The following is a 27,761-nucleotide window of genomic DNA, read 5'->3' on the forward strand; positions in this document are numbered from 1 at the left end:
CTTTAATTCAATTCTAAGTCGTGCCCTATGCGTGCATTACTCGTCCCATACCTATGGTCCAGGAGGTTTTGGACCTCTATTTGGATGGTTCTAGACCTTATCTAGGTTGCTCAAAAATGTAAAAGCTAGACGACAATCAAAACATCCAAAGACTTCAGATAGATGCAATTAAAGGTTCACATTGACCTCCACACCTAAGCAACAAGTGCACACAAACACATATATCAATTAGGAATTGGCAGAATCCAAAATCTTAAACCTATGGACATTCTTTCTAGACGATCAAAGTATACACGTGAATTTCAGATGCAGGATATTGCTTATAGGCGGAATGATGCAGGATTACCAGCTAATTATTAACAGTTTTAAGTTACCAATCCCATATGTGATACCCAGGTGATCTACGCAATTATATATAACAGAATCTGCCGGGAAGAGTCCTAGAATTATCTAGATTTTCCTAACAGTGACGCTCAGAAATAGTGTTTGAGTAGTATAATGTTAACCAATTAACAAGCAATTATTTCCTATAGGCAGGATCTCTAACAATTGATGATAAGAACTCGCTTTATTTATGCTTAGTCCTATAAACAAGATTTCTAGTGATCAATGCAATATAATAGCGAATGAAGTGATCAAAATCCTATAGGCATGATTTCTAGTGAATAACTAAAGTGAATTGAAAGAAAGTTCGTTGTCATTTGTTCCTATAGGCAGGTGTCCAATGCATTTGAAAGTAGTCATGCAGAATGCTCACTTCCTATAGGCATGCTGTCTATAAAAACGTAGCAGTAGACATAGCTTCTGAACTCATGATTAATGGTAAACAAGTAGTGTGTGTGCTTCTCCTAATATCATGATCTCTACAGTGCTAATGTAATCGAACAATATATATAGCAAACACATTGTCAAGTCCTATAGGCACGTTATTTGCCCATTGTGCATGTAGATATCAAATTCTACCCATTCCCTTTTTACTAATACCCAAATTATTTATACAAAAGGTTATTACATGCCCAATAATGAGTAAAAAGTACAAATGTTACATACTAGTGATAATAGGCCTACAACAGGCTTGAATAAAAATACCCAACATTGCCCGGGCCTTCAGTAACTCTTACGCAACATACCCAAGGCTTCAACAAATAGCCACATTCAATACACAACTCAAGGATCCATAGAAGAGTTCAGAACTAATTTACTCAACCATAGCACCAAGTGTTGCACCATTTAAATCAACCAATCCATGTACAAAGCACATAACATGGGGAGTAGAGTGGATAGGAAAAGTTTTGAGATTGAGGGAGTGACTAAGGACCAAGACCTAGTGTGTCAGAGTTCTCCAAGGTCTCAATTGGACCCCGAGCAGTGCTCACACTAGGGATGCCAACAATAGAACCTAGGTAGCCTTGGCTTTCGGCCCGCTAAGAATGACGAGTTCAGAATAGCATAAGTTGCAAGTAAGGAGAGTGGACAGAAGTTAGGAGATACATTCATATCCTAAAGTAGACATAGCCAAGTTGAGCATACAGAATAGCCAGTCAAGCAGGTCCTAGGACTTGGTCAGGAGAACTTCAACATTTAGCAAAATAGCACATAACAAATACATATTGAGAGAGAGTTAGAGGAGGAATAGGTTTGACAGAAGTTAACATTAACAGGTTGAGACCTAAGAAGTCCAATTTATGCTAAATATACATCTTAATATCGTAAGACAATATTTTAACTCTCATCATAAGACAAGACTACATTAAAACATGATAGGAACACACATTATGACAAACCATGTAATCACTGAAGGAATAGAGGATTAAGACACACTTGGGGGCATATTAGCAGGGAAGCAGGATCACATTTGAGGGAAAAAGGTCCTTTAACATTAAAACACATTATGTATGCAAGATAAGCATCACAAAAATTCAGAACAGAGTGAGAAGTAAACTCATGTTAAACAATGCGTGTAGGTATTCTAGCATTGACACAGTAGACTAATTACCTAAAGAAGGTCCAGGTCATGCTAAGTGTAAGTCTTGATGTTATGGAATAGTCAAGCTAATTTGGCAATAAGACAACATTTAGACATGAGAAAAATAGATTTTAACTACTGGTGAATTAGGGAGGGGTTAAATATTCTAAAGGCATTTGATAGAGAGGAGAGTCAAACATGTTAGATAAGCAAACTACCACAGAAATTCAGAATATGATGGGAAACATGCTTGTGCCATACAGTGGGTGTACATATTCATGATTTTGAACTCAATCAACTAGTCAATTAAAGGACGTAAATTATGCAAGTGAGGCATATTCAAGTAACATGATTGATAACAAAAGATTAAATTAAACACCAGAATATGATAACAAGTATAAGAGTCCCAAACAATAATAATTTCTAACACATTGACTAGTCAGAACTTAATAGAACCAGATCTAGGCATGCTTGAACCTAAAGGTTAAAGAGACCTAAAGAGTTGAGGAAATCAAGCGGAATTACACATAAAAGCAATCCAGAAAACATATTGAACTGATCAATTTCAGGAGTGCAAATGTATACAAACCATAGATGCCTATGAATGAAATTGCAAAGTATGGTGACTCACTAGTTAAGTGAAGACCAGTAAAGAATAGGTTTCCACAGATAACCCAGAATCCCTAATGCATCAAAGTTCCCAAGAGCTTCGATGAACTCCGGGTAGTGCTCGCACCAAGAACGGGTTAAGTAACAAGATGCTAATGGCCTTGGCTTTCAGCCGGCCAGTAGAGAATACCAAGCAAGAGAGTAGCAAAACCCACAAATTTTAGTAAAAATCGATTTTCAAGTCTGTCCCAAAAGGGAAAATGAGGGGGTTTATATAATAGTCAAAAATCGAGCAAACATATAAGGAAACAGAATAATTTAAACAACAAACAAGGAAAAGAAACATGCAAATCGATTTGAAATCAATTTAAGAGAGAAAATCTGTAAACCCTAGTTCTTTTAGGGAAAGTGTAAATCAGCAGAATCCAAACAAAATCGGACTCACACAGTGTAGAATCGAACGTGTAGACGAAATACGATCCATATTCAAGAAATATGACTCATTCGAACAGAATCAGAGAGGTAGTACTTGCCATGTTTAGGCAAGTACTAGGTGATACCATGGAGAATCAACCAGCAGCGAAACCACACAAATATGGTGAGATAAGAGGAAAATCCCATTAGAAGAGGGATTAGGATAGGGGTTTAAAGAGGCGGCAATTAGGGTTATTCAGAGAGGGGGAGAGTTCTAGGGCGGCGGGTTTAGAGGGAATGAGATTAAGGTTTGGGGTTGGGTGATTTAAAAGGGGGTATTAAATGTGGGCCGTTGATCTTAGAGATCAATAACCAGGATTTTAAAGGGGTGTTGGGTCGAGTTAGTTAAATGGGTTATGACCGGGTCGTTGGCTTTGGGATGGGGTTATTGGGTTAGTGTATTTGGTTGGTTTGGTCCGAAAATTGATAAGAAATTGGGCCAACTTTTAAAAATAGAAATTAATAGGAAAATAATTTAATAAAATAACTAAATAAATATATAAAAATTCTATTTATGCAAATTAATACTTTAAATAATAATAGGAGACTATAAAAAATGTAAAATATTATTTTGATCTAAATAAAATGTCAATTGCAATAAGAATGCAAAATATAGGCTATTATTGCAAATTTATGCAAATAGCCTAAAATACAATTGTAATTATATAAAAAATGGGGTAAAAATATTTTAAAAATGTATTAGGGATGCAAATAATAATTTTAGGTGATTAAGTCAACACAAATAATTTAAAAGAGTAATTACTGAATTATTATGTAAATTAATGCAAGAAAAAATTAGTTTAAAAACTCTAAAATTATGAAAAATTATAAGAAATGCTTGTGTAAATCCTGTAAATTAATAATAATGCAAAACTAGTATTTTGAAAGTGTGCGTATTATTTGAAAAATATATGAGGGAAAAATTGGGTATTAACACATTATTCCTCACATTGATAAGAAACCAATTCTGCTAATCTCTAGTTCTTTGCAGTCAATTGTCGATTGCTTTATTTTAGTAGTTAATCGTAGTTTGTAATCAATCCGGTCAAGTTTTGGTCATCCTAAATAGCAGTTAAATCAGAAATTACTATAGCATTGTTTAAATCTAATCCTTGTGGAGACGAAAATTTAACTATACTATCTTTGACTAGTCATATTTTGAATGAAGATCCCAACACTCACTTAATGGATTTTGAGAAAATCGCGAACACCTTCTAGGTCGATCAGGACATGGGAAAATATGACCAAAAAGTTCCTTGACAAATACTTCTCAGCTGCAAAAATAGTGAAATGCAGAAGGGAAATTCACAATTTCTGCCAGAAGGACACTGAAACAGTTTTTGAGGCTTGGCAAAGAATCAAAGAGATAGTGAGAAAGTGTTAGAAACTGACACCTTCCTTACAACGAACTCTGAGCGCTGTAGTTGGAGGTCCTTTAATGAAAAAGACTCGTGAGGAGATTGTTACGATTCTTGATGAGCTTTCTAAAGATGCTAACCAATGGCTTGCTGAGAGTAATGAGAGAAGAAAATTGGCTGGAGTTCATCAAGTGGATTCTAACACATCAGTACAAGCCCAGCTAGACGCCAAAGAGATAAAAAAGTTGACCTTAGCTAAGGTCCATAGCCAACTATCATCAATTTATACTTTTGTGGAATGGTTCATCCAAGCATGAGTGTCAGGCCTCAACTGTAGATAAAATGGTAAATGTTGTGGGGATCTTTGACCGAGGCAACTACCAAAGTGGCAACAATTTAACTCTAAGAGGTAGAGGCACCCGGATTTTTCATGGAGTTCACTAGGTGGTAGTGCAAACGCAAGGGAACAAAATAACTCTAGACCCTAGGTACAGGGACCTCCAGGATTTCAAAATCAGCAGAGGCAACAATATCATCATCCACAATCAAATCAGTCTAGCATGGAAGATCTGATGAAGGCCTTTAATATTAAGACATATGAGAGGCTTGAAACCCATGGTGCAACTATCAGAAAACAGGGCATGACCATTCGAAACTTGGAAAGAAAGGTGGGGCAACAAGCTAATCTATTGTCTGACAGGTTCCAGGAACTCTCTTTGCTGAAACTGAAAGAAATCTAAAAGAGATAATAAATGCAGTGTCTTTAAGGAGTAGGCACGTATTAGAGGATCCTAGGGCAAAACAAAGGGATATGTTGATTGAAAGACATGTGGAGATTGTGGAGGAGTAGAAAACTAACAACATTCACGAAGGTGCAGGGATGGTAGATGCTGGTCTGATGAAAAAGGAAGAGTAGAGTTGAAAAAAGAAGAAAAATGAGAATGTAATAAATGAGGAGACTGAAGAAAGTAAATATATGCATGCTCTAACTTTCCCGCAGAAGCAAAGAAGAGAGAAGTTGGACAAATAATTCAGCCGCTTTCTAGAAGTGCTCAAGCATGTGCATATGAATATACTTTTCGCAGAGGTGATTTCACAGATTCTAGTTTATGCTAAATTTTTGAAGGAGATATTGTCTAAAATGAAAAAAATGGAAGAGACATCGACTATCAAGCTCACAGAGCATTGTAGTGTCATTTTTCAAATTAAGCTCCCTCAAAAGTATGGAGATCCGAGGAGTTTTACTTTACCTTGCTCTTTGAGAAGTACTAAGTTTGAAAAATCTTTGTGTGATTCAGGTGATTCTATTAATCTTATGCCTTTGTCTATTTTTAAGAAATTAAAGGGAGATATTAGAGAATTCAGGTAGATACTTGTGTCCTTGCAACTGGCTGATCAGAGCATAATCATACGTGAAGGAATAGTGAAAGATGTGCTAGTTCGGGTGGACAAATTTGTGTTTCCGGTGGACTTCATCGTGGTGAACATGGAGAGGGAAGGCACTCATGCTCAGAGTAGGGGAGGAAAGGGTGATCTTCAAGATGGAAGGATCAATGGGGTCCTAAAGGAGAAACTTGGAGAGAGTAAAATGGGTAAGTGTGGGGTGTACCCAAAGAAGGCGTAAAAGAAGCTCTCAGCATTGATGTGTGCATTGGGTCGGGCGTGGAAAATAGATCTCGACTTCGATTCAAACGTCGACTAGGTAAATTAGGGGAGTTTTCTTTACCTCTTTCTTTTTTATTTGTGTGTCATGAGGACATGTCACAATTTAGTATGTGGGGTGGGGATCTAAATATGTACATGTGTGTTTGTTTCCGTTTCTTTTGGTTGAAAAAAAATAATTTTTTTTGACTTTTCCCGACGATGGATTTCCTTGGCTGTCTTCTTAAGGGATCAAAGTCGAAGAAAAAATATTTTGTTTTACTTAGGCAGTGTAACAAATCCCCATTGGTTTTTTCTTTGTGCCGCGGTTCATTTTCAAGTGCTTTGCTTGAATCAGGTGTAATGAGTTTTTCTTTTGTTAGGAATAAGGAAATCTTGTGCTATAGTGTTAAATGGAGATAACTGCTCTTGACTTTGTTGTGCCTTGAGAGTAGTAAGTGCCTTAGCTCATAGATAAGTGCCATAAATTTGTTGATTGTGACTTTGCTTAACTGCTTTGACTAGAGAATCGGGATAGATCCGGTCCTAAGTGAGTTGTGTGCCACCGTATGTCTGAGATTTGTCTGTGCATGTCAGCGGATGTCTAGAACTTGCCCTGTGTGTTTGCAAAGCCAACTAACAGTCTTGTTCAGTTATGAAGTAATATAGGCATTTTTTTGTTGAGCCAATTATAAGTTTATGACCCGTCTAATTGTTGTGTATCTTAGTTAGCCTCTTTGAGCTTGTAATCCTACTTCTTTGACAACCACACTGCAAGCATGATCCACTTTGTTTTGAATTGACTATCTGTTTGAATATTTTACCTCTCTTGAGCACTTGAATTTGTTATGAGCTTGTAAAAGCTGAGTTGAGGTATGGTCAGGTTTTTGAGTGGAACTATTGAAAAAGAAGAAAGGTGAATTGTTTGGAAAAAAGGTGAGAGCCACTTGTAGGGAATTGAAAAGAAAAAGAAATAAAGAAAAAATGTTGGTGTTTGTATATATTATAAAGAAATTTTTTCCTGGCTAGTGGTAAATCTTGCTTTGTTTGTACTTAAAGAAATTGGGAGCTTGGTGTTAATATGATGTGAAGGTTGGGTTTTGTTCAATACAAGTGTGGGATTTAAATTGTGAAATTGTATGTATTAAAGTGCTTAGGGAGGTATAGTCACTATATTCAAATGTATCATACCCGTCCAGCAGCCTACATTACAACTAAGTTAAGTCCTACTTGATCTTTGACTGAATGAGCTTAAATTAGTAGAGTATTACACTACGACAAGCCTATGGTACGTCTTCTGTGGCACATGAATTTTATTTCTGAGAGTGAGTTAATTCTTTCTATCTTGAGTTCCTATTTGTTCTTGATTTTTATTGTGTATGGAACTACTCTCTATCTTTGGTGTGAGGGAACATGATTTGCAAAGGAAATGTAATGTCTTTGGCCTCTATGTTAGAGTAAGTGAGCGGGTTTTTGAAAAATACGTGGTGCTTTTGAGTCGAGTCTTAAGGCTAGGATGTTATGATAGGGTCCTTAGTCAACTTTAAATATTTTTGGCATGATGAGTTAGAAAAGTTACCTGATAAGATGTCCGTCTCCATGTGAAGTGCAATTTGATTGCTCGAGGACGAGCAATGGTTTAAGTGTGGGGTGTTGATGGTAGACTAGAAACTCGTGTTTTAGTCATAGTTTGCACTCTGATCACTGCATTTTACTTGTGGTTGAGCTTAAATAATGGTGATTTGCGCTTATTACATACTTTATGCCTTGCAGGAAGTGATTCCGAGTTAAAAAGATAAATGGGAGCTAAATCGAACAAGTTGGAGCTTTGAAGTCAGAGAAAAAACCCAAGGAATTAAATTGGGATTGCGCTCGGGGGGTCGGGAGCCAAGTCTGGACGTCAAAAATTGAAGAAAAAGAGTTACTCCGGAAAGCTAACACTGTCGAGCCATATGGGGCGGCGAGGTAGTGTAAATTGCTGCTGCGCTGTCGTAATCTGCTCTCTGAACTTTCTCACTAGCCACGCACATGGGGCAGCATATGGCGCGACGCGCTTATACAATTTTCTCAGAATATTTTCATGTTTCGACTTGGAAAGGGTAGTTTCGCCCCAGGCCCACTCACCAAAAAGACATTTTTGAAGAGATTTTTGACCTTGGATGCTTTGGGAGAGCACTGGAGGCTACAAGGCACATGATTTCATCATCTTTCCATCAATTCAATTTGGGAGTTTGGATTGTAACATAGGCGGCCAAGGGCCGAAGGGTTTTGTTCGAGCTGATCGAACATACCTTTTAGTTAAAATGTGTTTAGGGGCCGAGGAGTTTTATTTGAGCTAGTCGAACATACCTTTTAGTTAAGGTGCGGTCAAGGGCTGAAGGGTTTTGTTCGAGCTGGTCGAACATATATTTTAGTTAAGACTTGGGCATGGGCTGAGGTGTTTTGTTCAAGCTAGTCGAACATACCTCTTAGTTGAGACGTGGCCAGGGGCTGAAAAGTTTTGTTCGAGTTAGTCAAGCACATCTCTTAGTTGAGAGACTTAGAAGAGCAGTATCAATAAATAGGTATCTCATTCATTTCAACAGCATTGTATCGATTACATCATTTCTCCCTGAGGAATTTTGGAGAAAATTACAAGTTTTGGGTACTGGTTGGTTCCAATCCCAGTATATCTAGTCCCTTCATTGTTTGACTCGGAAATTCTCGAGGAGTTGGGCAATGAAATATGGTTGTTCTCGCATAATCCACCTCAAAATGTCCCGTATGTTGCCTCATTAAAAACCACCTTGAGACAACCCAATGGGATAAAACTCTAGTGAGGGAAAAAGAGTACAACTTATGTAGCATTCCTTGTTTTTCAGAAGTTGAAGTACTTGAGCTGGCTGATATTCTAATTGTTCGGTAGTAGCTTTCCTTCTAATGTTTTCAGTTGGAAAGATCCCTTGTCCGCTTTGCCTTTAATTTTGTACGGAACATCCCAATTGGCTCCTAATTTGACTTCTTGGGGATCTCTTCCCACTTGGGTCTTGGCTTTGAGCACGTAGTCCCTGACCTTGAGTAACCGTGCCTTGTCCATTCTGTTGTAGTAGCGTTTTGCTTATTGTTTCTATATGACCTTTCTTACATATGCCATGTCTTTCCGTTCTTTGACTTTGCCGAGATCACGTCTTCCATTCTCGCCATTGTCATTGCCGCTCTTGTTGGTGTACCTTAGGTTGGTTTCTCCTACTTCGACCGGTGTGAATAATTTTGACTCATAGACTAAGGAGTAAGGTGTTTCTCCTATGATCATTTTTGGGGTCGTCCTATGTGCCCACAACACTCTTGGGAGTGTCTCCGGCCACAATCCCTTAGCATCTTCAAATCTCTTCTTTAGGATGTTAAAAATTGACTTGTTGTAAGATTCTGCTTGCTGGTTGCCGGCGGGATGGTGCGGGGTTGAGAGTATTCTTTTGATATGCCAATTTTTGAAAAACTCGATGGTTTTTCTCCCTATGAATTGGGGTCCATCGCGCAACTTATTTCTTTGGGCAGGCCGAACCGGCAGATAATGTTCTTCCATATAAAGTTGATTACTTCATGCTCATGAATTTGGGCGAACGTGCCTGCTTTCACCCATTTAGATAAGTAGTCAGTCAAAACTAAAAGGAATTTAATGTTACCTCATCCCAGCGAGAGTGGTCCCATGATGTCCATCCCCATTTGATAAACAACCATGGCGAGGTGATGAAATGGATATGTTCGCTTGCTTGGTGGATTATTAGGGCATATTTCTTGCATTATTCGCACTTATTTACAAATTCCAGGGTGTCTTTCATCATAGTAGGCCAATAGTATCTCGCCCGTATGAGGCATCTGACAAGTGCTCAGTCACTAGAATGACTGCCATAATGGCCTTCGTGTATTTCCTCGAGAACGCATTGAGTCTGATTTGGGCCCAAACACTTGCCAAGGGACCACCATATGTCCTTTTAAACAATTCGTTGTTGAGGAGGCTGCATCTCACTGCTTGCATTCTCAACTTCCTGGCTTCCTTTTTATCATTTGGGAGAACACCATCCTATAAGTATTTTATAATACAATTATGCCAGTCACAGGTTAAGTTTATAGATTTTACCTCGACGTGATCTAAGGTTTAGCTGAGGAGATGCACAATATTTTTAACTCAAGAAGTTATGCTTTTGGTTGCGGCGGGCAATTCTATGAGGCTGTCTGCCTCGACGTTTTGAGTTTGTGGAATCTGGTCGAGTTGACATTTGGCGAATTTGGGTAAAAGTTTTTAGATCTCGATCTAGTATTTCTATAACCTATGATCTCTGATCTAGAAAGTCCCACTTACTGGTTGACTACGAGTTGCGAGTTGCAGCATAATTTTAGGTGCCTCGCCTCATATTCGATTGCTGGAATTAGCCCTACAATTACTGACTCATACTCGGCTTCATTGTTAGTCATATCTGGGCACCTTATAGATTGGCAGATTATTTCATCGGTAGGGACTTCGAGTAGGAGTCCAAGTCCTGACCCGTATGCATTGGATGCAATGTCGGTGTGCAGGACCCAGAAGTATTGTGTTATGCATGAAGCTCGTGTGGCCTCCTTTTTTGGCCTCAGGCATTATCTTGGCGCTAAAGTCCATGAAAAAGTACAAAGTCGGCGAGCACTTGTGATTTTATGGGAGTGCGAGGCTAGTAAGTGATGTCATGATCACTTAGCTCTATTGCCTATTTGGCCAACCTCCCCAACAGTTCGGGTTTGTGCAGTATATCCCTCAAAGAAAACATGATGACGACCGAGATTGGTTGGCATTGGAAGTACGGCCTGAGCTTTCTTAAATCTACGACAATGGCCAGGGCTAATTTCTCGAGGTAAATGTATCTCGTCTCGGCGTCGATAAGTGTTTTACTAATATAATAAATTGGAGATTACGTACCTTTGTCTTCCCAAACCAGGACCACATACCTCTATTTATAAAATGACAAGGTAGACGAGGAGACATTCTCCGGGCTTAGGCTTTGAGAGCAGGAGCAGCGATGACATGTATTCCTTGAGTTCCTTCAGTGCTTGTTTACATTTTGGTTTCCATTCAAGGTAGTTGTGTTTTTAGTACGTTAAAGAATTGGTAGCACCTATCGGATGACCTTGAGATAAATCTAGATATGGCAGCGATTCGATCCGTTAGTCTTTGGACTTTTTTCTTGGTGGTTAGGTGTTCTGATATATCGTCAATAGCCTTAATCTGATCTGGGTTGACCTAGATTCCGCATTGTGAAACTAGGTGATCGTGTCCAACCCTACACCACTACAGAGTGGTCGAAGCAGTTTTTACCCGAGATGGTCGGAATCGAATCCTCATGGAGCTAGAATTGGTTAGGATTTGGATTCCTATCTAAATTAGCAATGTGTAGTGTTCTTAATTACACTTCCAATCATAATTGTTGTTTGTTACTTCTACTATTATGCTAAAGAGATACTAAATTAAACTAAGAGATAGTACTTGAAGGGTTTTCTAAATGGATAACGAGGCACTAGGGAAGTGGCTTTCTCCTAGGTGAATACTTAACGGGTTCTCAAGCCTAAGGCAAGGTTGTTATGTTGGGGATTACGATATAACCAATGCACGAAACTACTCACTCTATACCTCTCAGTAGTTTGAGTGATTTTGCCCTAATTGACTTTCTCAAGACCAATTGGGTATCGAAATTGTGCAAGCAATATAGGTTCAAATTGGGTATTACTATCTCTAGGTTTAACCCTTTAATTGGGGCTATCAATCTCTTGAATATGCCCCAATTCCTTGTTGGACTAATTTTCCTAGACTCAAGCTCTCTTTCTCAAGAAGAGCCTAAGTAAAAAAGGCATAAATTAGTGTTTGCAACTACTAATTCAACATGAAAAATACAAATTAGTCCAAATATCAAACACCCATAAACATCTAAGCCTTAAAACTCAAGACCCATCAAACACTCACGCTAGGGTTGAGCCACAACCCTAGCTAATGGGTCTAGCTACTCATAATAATAGAAGAAAACTGATAAATAGATGAAGAATAACCCATATAATTTGATTACAAACTAAGATAATGAAGATTCAGTGTTAAAGTAGCTACAAATTACTCAAAATGGAACAAAATAGCCGTTCACGTGCTCTGGAGTCTAACAGATTACAAAAGATACCCTAAAAATGTGAAAAAAGTAATTATACTAGGCCGATTTTTCTGGACAAAAATACCCCTGACGGAGGTATTGTGGACCGCGGAAAATGCACCGCGGCCGCAATGAGGCTTTTTGGCTTGACTTTCCATTCTCTGAATCTGGCCACTGTGGGCCGCATAAATGCATCACGACCGCAGTGGCTTCATTTCGGTCCGCATAAAATGCTCTGCGGACCTCACTGGCTTCAATAGTCCAAACTTCCAACTCTCTGAAACCCCCTCTCCGCGGATCACATAAAATGGATTGCGGCCGCTAATAGGCTACTGCGACCGCAAGAAATCCTCCACGGACCGCACTACTTGAATCCCCAAAAGTGCTCATCTCTGAACTTTTCCACCGCGGACCACACTAAATGGTCTGCAGCGCGATAGGTCTTTTGCGACTGTAGTTGATTTTATGCTGCAGCAGTGCCTTGACTTGTTCTTGGTACTTGTGCATGTTTCACTCCTTTTTGAGCTGGTTTTGACTAATTGTCACCTTTTTGACCAAACCCTGCAAACAAGCGCAACATGTAAGCCTTTGAGACTATTTGTATACATTTTAATCAAAATTCAAGTAAAAAGGATTGTAAAATGAACTAGAATCCCTAGTTATCAACTCCCTCAAACTTAAGATTTTGCTTGTCCTCAAGCAAACAAAATAAGTCCCACCTCCTTAAGAGTAAAACCAAGAAAATTCAGCTGATCTACAGTGACCTCATCTAGCATCAATTGGGACTAACAATTGCCCTCAAATCAAATGAATCATTAACAACTTTCAACCGTTTAAGCACCATGGTTTTAGTGCGACATAAGAGCATCAAGAATTGACTCAACCCATCAAGGAAACTCTTTCTACTACTTTGGTCATTGTGAAACCCCAACTCATACATCCTCAACTTTCCCTAAGCAAACCTCACTTTTAGGTTGTAGCATTCAAAACAAGGATTGTGGAAAATACACTCATCTCTCTCAAAGAAAAGTCACAAGTCCGGCTCTAAGTACCATAAGCTTGCCCCTTATATGAGTCACCACTAATGTAAGCTTCATTTAACTCAAGATCATATAGGTCTTTTGTGGAGATATAGTGAAAGCTTTTGGTTCAGGGTAGGAAATATTTGGTCTAAGTAGGTTCCATCTTCCCTTAAGCACTTCATTTCTTCATTTTGGCATACATTCTCTTGACTTTTTGAGTCATTTACTTCTTTCTTAGGGGTTAGAGAGACACACTGTCACTCTTTCTTGTTCTTTTCAAACCTTTTTATCCTTTCTAAACTTTCCACACCATTCATCTCTTTTCTTTTATCGAATCCCTTCATTTCTTCTACATTGTTCATTCTTTTTGACTTTTTGATTTTTCTTTCTTTTTCATTGCCTTTTCTTTTCTTCATTTTGTACCTTTTTACCACTTTGTTGCATTTCTCGTCTCTTCCCCCAAACTTATGCTCTTACCTTGTGCTAAGGAAAGATAGGGTGCTAAGAGAGGGTCTTTTTAGAACGGGTAAAGGCTTGTATTATGGTTTTTGAAAGAAAAAGGGCTATGGCTCAAAAGGGTTGACTAGGGATATTATCATTGGTAGGCTATGAAAGTTTTCAAGATATCATTCGGATCAAGGAGAGCCTATAATCACTTCTCAAGTCAAACTATACTTAAGATTTCGCCTAGACAAACATTCAGGGCAAGTTCTAGACTAATGGCATGGGACTTGGACTTGCCATTCAAATTCTCACCACACAAGCTATATGATTGCTAAAGAGACAGAGTCGGGGTCCCACAACAACCTTAGCTAAGATTTGAACAACACAATGGTCCCGAAAAACCACTTGATAATTATCGGCCAACACAAGAGTCTCAAGGTCACAACTTTCACCATCCTATACACAACAATTTATTTTTGACCATAGGATCAAAGGCAAATGTGTTAGGCCCAAGTGAAGCTTTGCTTGAGGTACCATTACTCACTAGCTATTTTTTACACAAAAAGAAAAAGAAAACAGACTCAAACCCTTAAGAAGGTTGCCATGCCATCCATCACTGGGAAGAGCCGCCTGATTCACACAAATTCCACCTTTGGAAAGAACCGTGGCATTAAGAAAACCAAAGGCTTATTGTATGCAAAAAACTCAAAATAAGAAGCTACGAAAATGAAATAAGAAGCCATGAAAGAAAATGCGAAAGTAAAATAAATATGTACAATAGGGGATTTAGACGAATATACATAAGAGTGAATGAATATATACATAAGAAAGTAACTTTATATACAGACAAAAGTTGCAAAGTACGAAAAGTGCAATAAATTAGTAAAATTATATACATACCAAAAGTAAAAAGAAAGCATAATAAAAAGAAAGTAGTGTCATATTTACAACCCAATCATCAAATAAAAATAGGGCTACCCCCTCAAATGAAAGCTAGCATTGTCCTCAATGCTAACTAACCAAAAACAACTCAATAGAAGATAGAGAGTGAAGATAAACTCTCTATTGGCCCTCCGTCTGCATGGGGTCATGGGCCTGGGTCCCTAGGTCCTATAACTTCTCGGGAACCTGTGACGGGAACCTGGTATCCTATGTCTGCACTGGGACCTGAAGCTACTCTGGGGCCTGAGGCTGGTTAGAGGAACCTCCCTGCGGGTCCTCCAGCTCTATCACTGCATTATCAGCTCAGGGAATCACCCTCTTTCTCTTTGCTGGCCTTCCCAACTCCTACTCTAGCTCAGGCTGGGCTGCTGGAGCTGGGTCATGCAATAGCATCTCTAATGACAAGTGATCAGCGACCTTCATCTTCTCCACTTCTCCCCTTAGCTCCTTCACAGACTCCTTTGATGCTCGAGTCTTTCTCAGCTTCTTGGTTTCCTTTGTGAGCTCCTTCAATGCCTTCCCATGAGTACCTACAGCCTCCAATATCAACTGTTGGTTCTCCAGGAGCTTCTTCTGGTTGTCCAGAAGCTCCTTGAGAGTCTCCTCCACTAAGGCTAGAACCTATGGCTGTGGGGGTATGAACTGGGCTGCCACCGAGCTAGAAAGCACAGACAACTTAGAAGTAGCTGTCTGTATCCAGTTGTTGATACTGGCAAGGGTTTGGCTCAAATGGTGGGCAGTTAATGGGTAAGCTGTGGATGAGGGAATATTTTGGACGGTGGAAGTAGAAGGTCCTGTGGCAATGTCTGGTGTAGCTGAAGGAGGCTGAGAAGAAGCTACTACTACTACTGGCTTTTCAGACTGGCCAGTAGAAGTAGTGGATTTACCTTTCGGATCTTTAGGGTTGTCATCACCCTTGAGGATGTACTAGGAAAAAGGCGCCTTTGGTTTTACCTTCATATCAAACTTCCTTTTCTCCACATCTTGATCCTCAAAGAACATTGTCAGGAAATATGGGAAGGGGTAGGATCTGTCACCTTCATTCACCACCCTTATAATCACCCTGGACATAACATTCCCGATGTTGATCGGGTACCCCACCATGATAGAAGCCACCAATATTGCTGGGGAGATAGGAAGAGAGTTCTTGTGAGTGGTGGGGTCTAGCCTACCGTACACAAAGGTCTCCTACACTTTTGCCTTGAAGTTCAGGGTTCTCCTCAGAATTTGGACTCCAGCTATCAACTATGCTGGAGTGGTACCTGGAATTTCTAAGTACTCTGCTAACCACGGACACGCATCCTCACCAAATGCTCCCTTTTCTATGTATAATGTTTCATCCTCCTCCGGAAAGCCCAGGTAGTCATTGATTGTTTTCCCATCAAACGTTACTATCAAATTTCGCACCTTAGTCATTTTCATTCCCTTTTTGATGTTGGCAACATTAGCGTAGAACTCCTTGACTAGGTGCTCATTTGCCTCCTCAACATTGCTTGTGAAATAGTCTCAGCCTAGTTTCTGTCTGAATTGCCTCTACAGATTAGGGTTGTGAGGCAGAAGATCCTTGTCAATGAATATCCGTTCAAGTATCAGCTTCCTCTCGGACCACCACTCTCGAAATTTGTGGTAAGCAACCTCACTGACAAATCTTCTTTTCTACACCTCGGGGTTTCTAGTTCTCTCCACACCCCCGGGTTGTGGAACACCCCCTCCTTCTTCCTCCAGAACCTCATCGTCAACGGGATCCTCTCCAGGTGATGAACTGGTAGGTGAAGTAGATGCTTCACTGTCACTACCCTCATCTGAGCCCTCAGACGACTCAGAAGAAATTTGAACTAAAGCTTGGGCAGTAGGATAGCCTGGAGGTGTATCTCTCAATCTTCGCCTATCCGGCCAGTCATGAACATACTTCGGCACTGACTCGAAGTCGGATGCCTCCCGGGAGGGCAAATACTCACTTCCCGAATGGGAAGCAGCTCTATCTGCAACTTTTATTGACTTTCTAGATTCTTTAATTGCCTACCGGACTTGTAAGGTCAATCTGATCATACCTTGTCCCCTACCTTGGGAGGACTCTCTTTTTCCTTTTTGTTTTCCACCACTGCCTCGTGATTTAACCATTTTCTGCAAGTGGAATTCAGTTGAAGCTTGTTAGTATCACAGTATCAGAAGAATCAGTGAAGAAAATAATTGCAAACAACAGACTGCGGACCGTATAAAATGCAGTACAGCCTCAAAGGGACCACCGCGGACTGTACAAAATTGTACTGCGGTCCGCATTGAGGTGGGGCCAGAATACCCACTCTTTGATTCCAGGCATCACAGACCGCAAGAAATGGTCTGCGGCCGCGGTAAGGCACCGCGGACCGCGAAAAATTGAATGCGGCCGCGGTCCTCAAAATCATAGTCTTTGAAGTTTCTCACAATGGACCGCGGAAAAATCGTCGCGGCCGCGGTAAAGCACCGCAGACCGCAAGAAATCAACTGCGGATCGTGGTAAGCAATACATAGCAATACCAACCTAGGGTTTCATCATTTGTCTCATTTTTAGCTGATATTCACTTATTATCAAGCCCCTAGGTATTTAATCATCACTTTTCACTAATTAACCTCATTCTAAAGGTATGATGTAACCCTACGCTATAAATTTACAGAAACGGGAAGAAAAAGAAGTACAACTAACTAAGTAAAAGCAAATAAAACAAAGTTAAAAACTAGGGAAGGATTAAAAGTACCAGTAATGAGATGCAGTAAAGATGAATGAAGATGAGTGATTGAATTTGCACAGTTAGGGCTTGATGAACAGTGATTTTTTTTCTATGTGGAAAGCAAAAACGGTAAATGAAGGCCTGAGGTTTTATTTATAAAAAACGACCCTAGGACCCACTGTACCTACCTACCGCAGTTTCATAAAATGCACCGGGGACTGCGGTGGTTTACCACAGGAAGCATTGGGGAGAACATCACCATGGACAGCACAAAAAGCTTTTGCGGCTGCGGACCGCACAAAACGCATTGCAGCCGCGGTGACAATCTTCAGAGAACCCCATTTTTAATTATTCACCACTGCGGACCGCATTGAAATTTTGCCCCTGCACTAAGGCCTTTGCAGCCGCAAGAAATGCAATGCGGCTGTAGCGCAAACTTCTGAGAGTGACATTTTTCCAACTTGGTCCTGCACTGCATCAAAACAATCCTACACATATCTCACAACCAGTTAGTCCAAAAGCAAATCCTACACTAAAAAGAAAATCAAGGAAAAACAACAATAAAGACACATGGGTTGCCTCCCAAGAAGCGCCTGATTTAGCGTCACGGCACGACGCAAGTTACCATCAAATCACTTAAGATGGATCAGTGCCACCACGTGGCTGTCATCAATCTTCCCAAGGTAGTTCTTGACTCTGTTCCCATTAACTCTGAAGACCTCTCCATTTTTGTTTTTCAAGTCAAGTGCACCAAACAGAGTCACAAACACCACTTCAAAAGGTCCACTCCATTTTGACTTAAGCTTTCCCGGAAACAGACGTAACCGAAAATTGAACAAGAGAACCAAATCACCCACTTTGAACTCCTTTCCACGAGCATATCTATCATGAAGGTACTTCATCTTCTCCTTGTACAAGGACGAACTGGAGTAGGCATGGAATCAGAATTCATCAAGTTCATTAAGCTGCTCTACACGAAAATTTGCTACCTTATCCCATTCAAGATTCAGCTTCCTCAAAGCCCACATGGTCTTGTGCTCTAACTCAACCGGTAGATGGAAAGCTTTCCCAAACACCAACCGATACGGAGACATACCAATTGGAGTCTTGTAAGACATCCTATAATCTTATAGAGCATCATCCAATTTCTTTGACCAATCGGTCCTATTTGCATTCACCGTCTTTGACAATATACTCTTGATTTCCCTGTTTGAGACTTCAGCTTGGCCACTCGCCTGAGGATGATAAGGGGTAGAAACTTTGTGATTGACACCATACTTTGCAAGCAAAGTGTCAAAAGCTCTATTGAAAAAATGAGACCCCTCATCACTTATGATTGCACGAGGAGTGCCAAACGTAGTAAAGATGCTCTTCTTGAGAAATGCAACAACACTCGACCCACTTTGAAACATAGTCAACCACCACTAGAATGTATGTGTTCCCACAAGAGCTAACAAACGGGCCCATGAAATTAATGCCCCACACATAAAAAATATCAACTTCAAGAATATTATTAAGAGGCATCTCATCTTTCTTCAAAATTCCACCCGCTCTTTGACATTCGTTGCATCTCTTCACAAGTTCACTTGCATCTTTGTACAAAGTTGGCCAGAAAAACCCATAACTAAGAACCTTTGAAGTTGTCCTCGCCCCACCATGATGACCAACATAGGAAGAGGAATGACAAGCCTCTAAGATACTCAATTGCTCCTCCTCCGGGACACACCTTCAGATCACACCATCCGTGTAGATCTTGAACAAGTACCGCTCATCCCAATAAAATTCCAAACTATCCTGTTTGAGATTTTTCCTTTTGGTTAGAAGAGAGCTCACACGAGATTATACTAGTCACAAGGAAATTAGCAACGTCCGCAAACCATGGCATACCATTCACCGACACAGAAAGGATTTATTCATCGGGAAATGAATCATTGATCTCTAGGCCATCACGAGGCCTCCCCTCCTCCTCCAAGCGGGATAAGTGGTCCACCACTTGGTTTTCACAACCCTTCCGGTCCACAATATCCAAACAAACTCTTGAAGTAAAAAGACCCATCGCATCAGCCTAGCTTTGGAATCCTTCTTCATCATCAAGTACCGAAGTGCGGCATGATCGATATGAATTATGACTTTGGCGCCTATGAGATACGGCCGAAATTTTTCCATTGCGAACACAATAGCCAAAAGCTCTTTTTCAGTCACCGTGTAGTTCACTTGAGCATCATTCATGGTCTTGCTCGCTTAGTACACCGGATGAAACATTTTATTCACTCTTTGACCCAAAACCGCCCCAACCGCAACATTGCTCACGTCACACATGAGCTCAAAAGGCAAGCTCCAATTGGGTGCGGTAATAATAGGAGTGGTGGTCAACCTGTGCTTGAGAAGTTCGAAAGCTTGCATACAACCCTCATTGAACACGAACTTGGCATCCTTTTCCAAAAGCTTGCACAAAGGATTAACTACCTTGGAATTTTTTTTGATAAATCTCCGGTAGAGCCCCGCATGCCCAAGAAAACTTCTAACCCCCTTGATAGAAGTAGGGGGAGGAAGCCTTGAAATCACCTCAATTTTAGCTTTGTCCACCTATATACCATGCTTTGAAATTTTATGGCCAAGGACTATGCCTTTCTCAACCATGAAGTGGCATTTTTCGCAATTGAGCACAAGATTGGTTTCTTCACACCGAGCCAACACCCTATCAATATTCTTCAAGTATTCCTCAAATGAGTCTCCCACAACACTGAAGTCATCCACGAACACCTCTAAAATATCTTACACCATGTCGGTGAAAATGGCCATCATACACTACTGGAATGTAGCCGGTGCATTACACAACCCAAATGGCATCCTAGAAAAGGCAAAGGTACCATAAGGGCAAGCGAAGGTGGTCTTCTTCTAATCTTCTGGAGCAATCAAAATTTGGTTGTACCCATAATACCCATCCAAGAAACAGTAGAAGGCATGCCCAGCAAGTATGTTTAGCATCTGATCAAGAAAAGGCAATGGAAAGTGATCCTTTCGGGTCACCTTGTTCAACTTGCGGTAATCCATGCACACCCTTCATCCGGTGACAGTTCTAGTCAGAATCAACTCATTTTGGGCATTGGTAACCACGTTCATACCACCCTTCTTTGGCACATATTGCACCGGCGAAGTCCAAGAACTATTAGAGATGGGGTACACAACCCCGACATCCAACCACTTGATCACCTCTTTTTTCACAATTTCTTGCATTGCTTCATTCAACCTCCTTTGATTTTCCAAGGAGGGCTTTGCATCATCTTCCAGAATAATCTTGTGCATACAAAAGGCGAGGCTTATCCCCCGAATATTAGCTAAAGTCCATCCAATTGCCTTCTTTCGCTTTTGGAGCACTGCCAAATGTGGCATCTACCTTCATGTTAGTAAGACAAGAGGAAATAATAACTGGAAAAGTTGAACTAGGGCCTAAGAATTCATACGTGAGGTGTGGAGGCAACGGCTTCAACTCCAACACGGGAGGTTCCTCAATTGAGGGCTTTATTGGTGGTGTTTCCTATTCGCAAGATCCAAAGAGAGTTTCCGAGGCTCATAAGAGTAAGAGCCCATTCCATGCAAAGCATTAACACACTCCACCTGACCTTCATCCTCATTTACACCAAGATTCAACAGTACCGCTTCTAGAGGGTCCTCCACTTTGATCATTGCACTAGTATCATCAATTATCACTGTCGTGACAAGATCTACAAATGAGCACACTTCAGTACAGTTGGGCTGCTTCATTGACTTGCACACATGAAAGACCACTTTTTCATCACCCACTCGGAAAGTGAGTTCCCCTGCTTCCACATAAACTAAGGCCTTCCCAGTTGTAAGGAAAAGTCTTCCCAAGATTATAGGCACCTCAAAATCGTCCTCGCAGTCAAGAATCACAAAATCATCTAGCAAGATAAATTTGTCCACCCCGACTAGAACATCATCAATAATACCCGATGACCTCTTCATTGATCTATCCGCCATTTGCAATCTCATGGAGGTCGTCCTCAGTTGCCCAATACCCAAAGTCTTAAAAATTGAATAGGGCATCAAGTTGATACTTGCCCCTAAATCACATAGAGCTTTTACAAAGTTCGCACTCCCAATGGTGCATGGAATGGTGAAAGCACCGGGGTCTTCTAGCTTCGGAGCCATAGAGTGCACTATTGCACTAACTTGGTGGGTTATCTTGATAGTTTCACAATCCATGGATATTTTCTTTGTTACCATGTCTTTCATGAATTTATCATAGCCCGGCATTTGCTCTAGAGCCTCCACCAAAGGCATATTAATGGATAAGCTCTTCATCATGTCAATAAATTTCTTGAATTTGTTCTCATTTTTCTTCTTCACAAGCCTTTGACGATAAAGTGGAGGTGGCCTTGGCAAATGATCCTTGTCTTTAGGCACAACCATTTCCGGAATGTCTATTACGTGTTCCCTAGACGGGTTCACGTCATTCTGAGTTTCCACCTCTTGATCTTGAATATCAATACTCATTTCCTTATTCACGTTCTCATCAATCACATTCTCAACCACCAAAGGGACCTCATTCTCTTACAACTTTACTTCATCACTCAAATTTCTTTTTGATTGGAGGCCTTCACATCACCGCCTCGTCCATTCCATGTAGTTACTACCATTGTATGCCCAATATTGTTCCCACCCTTCGGGTTGACTACCGTATCACTAGGTAGAGCCCCCTTAGGGTGAGTGTCCAAGAATTGTGAGATTTGGCCTAATTGAACCTTCAAGTTCCTGATTGAAGTATTGTGGGAAGCTAACTGAGCATCCGAGTCAGCATTCTTCTTCATCATCTGTTCAAACATTATTTCAATTCTCCCTATTTCTTGGTTCGATGAACTAGGACCTTGGGATGGAAATGGGGGGTGGATTGTTGGGTTGTTGATACATTGGGGGCCTTTGAAAGCCTTGCCCCTGATTTCCTTGGTTGTTGTTGTTCCAACCACCCTGATTGTTATTTCCACCCTAGTTGTTGTTGTTGTTGCCATTACCATTCCAATTACCCGGATTGTTTTAATTATTGCTCTGGTTGCCCCAATTTGAACTTTGGTTGTTGTTCCCCCAATTACTATTTCCTTGTTGTTGTTGATTTCCCCAATTGCCTTGGGGTCTCCATTATTGTTGGTTGGATGTCACACCTCCTTTTTCTACCCCGAAGGGATATATGAGAGTTTTTTCCAATTTAAGTGACAATCGAAATGAGATTTATTTATTTATAATTTAGAGTCGCCACTTGGGATAATTTATGGTGTCCCAAGTCACCGGTTCAAATCCCGAATCGAGGAAAGATTGACTCTGTTTTACAATCCACGAACACAGAAATCCGGGTAAGGAATTTTGTTAACCCGGGAGAAGGTGTTAGATATTCCCAGATTCCGTGGTTCTAGCACGGTAGCTCAACTATTATTATTGGCCTATTTATCTGATTTTAGAACACTTTCAAACCTATGAGCATTTTAAATTTTAAACCGCTTTTATTTAATTAAGGAAAATTCAAGGTTATTTAAAACACATAGCAAGCCATGCTACATGAAATGCACCCGTGAGTCACGACACATTCTATTTAACCTTGTTGGAAATTAGAACCGGGTCACATAAAATGCACACCCGAACTTGGACATATTCGTTTTGAACATACTGCGAATCACGTCACATGAAATGCACCCGCGGTTTACAACATGTTCGTTATTAATACTAGTAAGACTTTTCCAAACACTCCTTAAAAAGCTTTAATTTCAGAAGAAGTCGATTCTGGTACTAGAACCTTTCTATATGTATGTAATAAATATAATTTAACATATTAATGAGTAAACATAGAAAATTCACGCCGAGAATTACATACAAAGCAGATAGCATGAGTCTGAAGCAAAATCTATATGCTAAGAGAAGTAGATAAGATTAAATTACCAAATATAATTATACGCAACAAGAAATTACTAAATGTTTCTATCTGAGTTGAAATTGGATCTTGACTCACCCATAAGTTCTATCCCATTTCAGTCACTTACTACTAAATAACTAGATACCCAAATTTATGTTTTATCCACAAAGATGTGAAAAAGTGTCTCGATTTTTACATGCTGTCCATTATCTATTTTTCAAATGATTAACCTTATATATGATTAGTACAACACATACTTGAAGGTTGGTACCTCTAGGTTCTACATGATGTTTCAGAAAAGCTAAAATCTAAAATATAGGAGAAAACCAATGACCTGAACCCAGAATTATTCAATGGCAGCGCCAGAGAAGAAGGCAGTAAAATCAACATTTAACAGAGGGAACCGTTTCAGCCTTCATAAAGCTAAATAAAATTCATACATTCACAAATAATATCTTAACAGAGCAATAGTGGGAGATACGGACCTTTACAACACTGTTTTGAAGCTTGAATAACGGACAAAGGCACGGACGAAACCTTAAAACGATACCGAGAAACTCGACTCCAATCTCGGAGCTAACGTTCACTCAATTTTTGACTGAAACTCGCTGCCTCCCTTTTACTCTCGTTCTCCCTGTTTCTCGTTTCTGTGCATGTGTGTGGATGTGTGCGTCGAAGGAGATGGATGCAGGTGGTGTATGTGAGTTTCTAGCGATGGGGTGAGTCGTGAGGTCCTGTGGTTGTTGTTGTTGAAGCAAGCGAGTCGATGGGGTGGGGATCGTTTGTGTTCTGGCTGCTGGGGTGGTGTGAAGGAGATGAAGTTTCAAGGGGTGGGGGTCATTTTGCGTTCTGCAGCAGCTTCTTGTTTTTGTCCATATAGGTCTAGGGTATATTTTGGCTATAGCAAGGTATTTATGTTATTGCAGGGGTGGATTATGACCATAGGATTTAAATAGAATAAAGGGATGCGATTAAACCAAAAAAATGGGGCGGGCAAATGGTTTAAAACGGGTTAGGGTTAAGGGAAATGGATTGTCCGAAATTTGGGCTCAAGTTTGGGCCAAATTAGCCTTGAAAAGTGGCCCTTTAATTCTACAAAGCAAAATATTAATTTCTTTTTTCCAAAAATATCATACCATAAAAATATAAAATCAATCCTAATTAATTAAATTACTAGAATAAACTAAATACTAGAAGTGAAGTTATTTTTGTATATTTTTTTAATTTTATGAAAGGTAGATAAACTAAAAGTAACTAAATAAGATATCAATTAGCTAAATAAGAGAAAGTATTTTTGTAGTTTTCATTTTTTTTTAAAAATAAAGTAAAAGAGTCAAAATTAGTTGAAATAAAGGTATTAGGCCTAAACAAAATATTTACATGCTAAAATATAAAAATCTTGGGGAAGGTCAAAAATCACATGTCTACAACTGCCCCTCTTTGACTGAAAATACGAAGTATTTTCAGAAAAAGAACGACTAGACAAGTTTTTTTTGACTCGACCCTTATTTGGAGAGACCAAAACTAAGAGAAAAGGGGTATATGACCGAGCCCTGGTATCTGAGCTACCTACAAATCCTTGGCTATAAAGGAATCAGGCCACGTGTAGTTCAGAGGTGAGTGAGATGATGAAGTATGCCGAGGTGGAGAGCCAGTCGAGGTGCCGTTCCGCCGAGGTTCTGGTCCACGGTCCTGATGTTACATAAAAAATCAAAACATGAAAAAGACTAGCTAAGCCTATCAACTACGAGTTACAAGATTCCTATCTATAAGTCTTCTGAAGCTTGATCTTGAGTCTTGAGTGGTTCTTCATGCAGACTTTAGATTTGAACCTTGACGCTTGCTAGTTGCAGGTGCTAGTTCATCCTTCTTCAGCTTTTCGGATCAAGACCAGGCGTGCAGTGCTTGTGACCTCGGCCATGTCTTGAGCAACCCACATCTTTCATCAACTTCTGCATTTGGATTAACTTCTTGCCTTTCTCTTTTTTTTTTTTTTTTATTGTGACTAACTTCTATTGACCACCTCGAACTGTTGACTCACATTCTTGCCGCGAGCTTCTTTTGTTGCTAACTTGAATTGTATTCTAAAGTGAATTCTCTTATTCTCCAGGTAGGCGCCTGATTACTGAACTTGAACCGTCTTCCTTTGACCACTGTTTCCTTCCCTTTGTTCTCCGGGCGGGCTCTTAATTTCAAGCATTTGAATTATATTCCTTTCCTCCGAAACTTGCCTTGTTCTCCCTTTGTTCTCCAGGTGGGCTCCTGATTGCCGAACTTCCTTTGAACCTTGATACTTCCCTTTGTTTTCCAGGCGGACTCCTGATTGCTATCTTCCTTTGAACATTGCTGCTTCCCTTCGTTCTTCAGGTGGACTCCTGATTACCAACACTTGCGCTGCTTTTCCTCAAAACTTGAACTGTTTCCCTTCGTTCTCCAGGTGGGCTCCTGATTGCTGTCTTCCTTTGAACATTGCTGTTTCCCTTCGTTCTTTAGATGGGCTCCTGATTGCTATCTTCCTTTGATACATTGCTGATTCCCTTCATTCTCCAGGTGGGCTCCTGATTACCAACACTTGTGTTGCTTTTCCTCGAAACTTGAACTGCTTCCCTTTGTTCTTCAGGTGGGCTCCTGATTGCTAAACTCCTTTGAACCTCGCTGCTTCCCTTCGTTCTCCAGGTGGGCTCCTAATTGCTGTCTTCCTTTGTCCTTTGAACATCGCTGCTTCCCTTCATTCTCCAGGTGAGCTCCTGATTGCTGTCTTCCTTTGAACATTGTTGCTTCCCTTCGTTCTCCAGGTGGGCTCCTGATTGCTGTTTTCCTTTGAATGTTGCTGCTTCCTTTTGTTCTCCAGGTGGGCTCCTGATTACCAACACTTGTTCTGCTTTTCCTCAAAACTTGAACTACCTCCCTTGAAACTTGAACTTCTTCCTTTTGTTTTCCAGGTGGGCTTCTGATTTCCAACACTTGAATTGACCCTTCTGAAACTGCTTCTTGTGAACCTGATTACAACAAAACAAACAAACAAAAGAAATTTTTTTGCCCCAGTTTGATATCGGTGAGTGTTAATCGAATCATAGTACCCAAAAGCTCTAAGAATTTAAAAGTTAAATCCCATTATCCAGGAGTGTCCTGAAAATTAAAAATTAAATTTCATCTCAAGAGTGACAACTTTAAAGCTAAATTCTATTTCCTAAAGGTAAAACTTACGCTAAATCTTATTGTCTATGAAGGTCTTAAAAACTTAAAACTAAATCCCATTATCCGGGTCCTAAGAACTTTAAATTAAATCTCATTATCTAGGAGGGTCCTGAAAATTTTAAATTAAGTCCCATTATCAAAGAGGTTCCTGAAAAGCCGAGAATGAACTTACCTGAGTCGCGCTCTCTTCCTAGAAGATATTTGTAGACCGAACGAAATTCCTTGCCCCTAAACCATGCTTTTCCTCATAGAGGGTTCCTGTAGATCGAACAAGTTTTTCTTTCCCCTTCTCAAACCGCCTTTGTGCTGACAGAATTTGGGCACGACACTTGAAAAAATTCAAACCCCCAAGCTTTGATTTGGACACAATTTTCGTCCCTATTTCAAACAAAGAGAACTTGTGAGTTTATAAATATGGTGGTTGGTTTGTGGACTTGACTTTGAGGGCGATTGCTCCTTCACTTCCCATGATAACTTTGATTTCCACTCAAAAGACCTTGCTTGTTTATTGACTAACTACTTTCTCTATCACCCTTATTACGGGAAAATACCTCTGATCTGTTCAAACCCAATACCATTCATCTGTTGCATTGTGCTGTTGCATTGACATGTACTGAACCTTTGTGTTTCACATGAATCCCAAAGCACATCAATTGCCATCCACTCAGTGCACATGCTATTCTTTTCTGACTTAAAATACTAGCCTTGGCCTCGAGGTCTATTGCTCCTTCACTTGCCATGATAACTTTGATTTCCGCTTGGAAGACCTTGTTTGTCACTGGTTGACTACTTTCTTTGCCAATCTTATCACAGAAAATACCTTTGACCTGTTCCAACCCATCACCATCTATCCGTTGCATTGTTCATGAATTGACATATACCAATCCTTTGTATTTCACATGAATCTCAAAGCAAGTTGATTGTTACCAACTCAGAGCGCTTGCTGTTCTTCCCTGACTTATGATACTTTGATGTGCTAGCCAGATCCCGTTTTGTGCAATTGGAAAGCTGGTGGCAAATTTGTAGTCATTTCGCACTTGTTCTGACCAAACAGACTCAGGAAAAGGAAGTAAACAAGACAAAAGGACCAGAGAAAAGGACAATGGAAAGGGATGATTCCTAACAAGAAACTACAAGTAGAAACCTATCAGATGTGGATCCCAACTCTAATGACCATGACATGCACCTTTGGGTTAAGTGGCCTAATCTGTCAAGCAAGTCTGATGTTCAACTCTTGTTATACCCCCTAAGCTGTGAATTTGGGCTTCAATGCTCTGATTATCCAATCCTATTCCTGATCCTTATTCGACTTGTAGTGCCCGAAGGGTTTTCA

At 40.2% G+C, this 27,761-nt stretch overlaps 1 protein-coding gene across 1 annotated transcript; it reads left to right on the forward strand.

The window, feature by feature from the left end:
- Window positions 1-5,557: 5,557 nt before the first annotated feature.
- Window positions 5,558-6,031, forward strand: LOC138888172 (uncharacterized). Its single transcript, XM_070169989.1, has 2 exons — window positions 5,558-5,705; window positions 5,826-6,031. Exons 1-2 carry the CDS (start codon window positions 5,558-5,560, stop codon window positions 6,029-6,031), a joined length of 354 nt encoding a protein of 117 aa, XP_070026090.1.
- The last annotated feature ends 21,730 nt before the right edge of the window (window positions 6,032-27,761 follow it).

The sequence above is a fragment of the Nicotiana sylvestris genome, chromosome 3, assembly GCF_000393655.2.
Source record: "Nicotiana sylvestris chromosome 3, ASM39365v2, whole genome shotgun sequence".
Taxonomy (NCBI): Eukaryota; Viridiplantae; Streptophyta; class Magnoliopsida; order Solanales; family Solanaceae; genus Nicotiana; species Nicotiana sylvestris.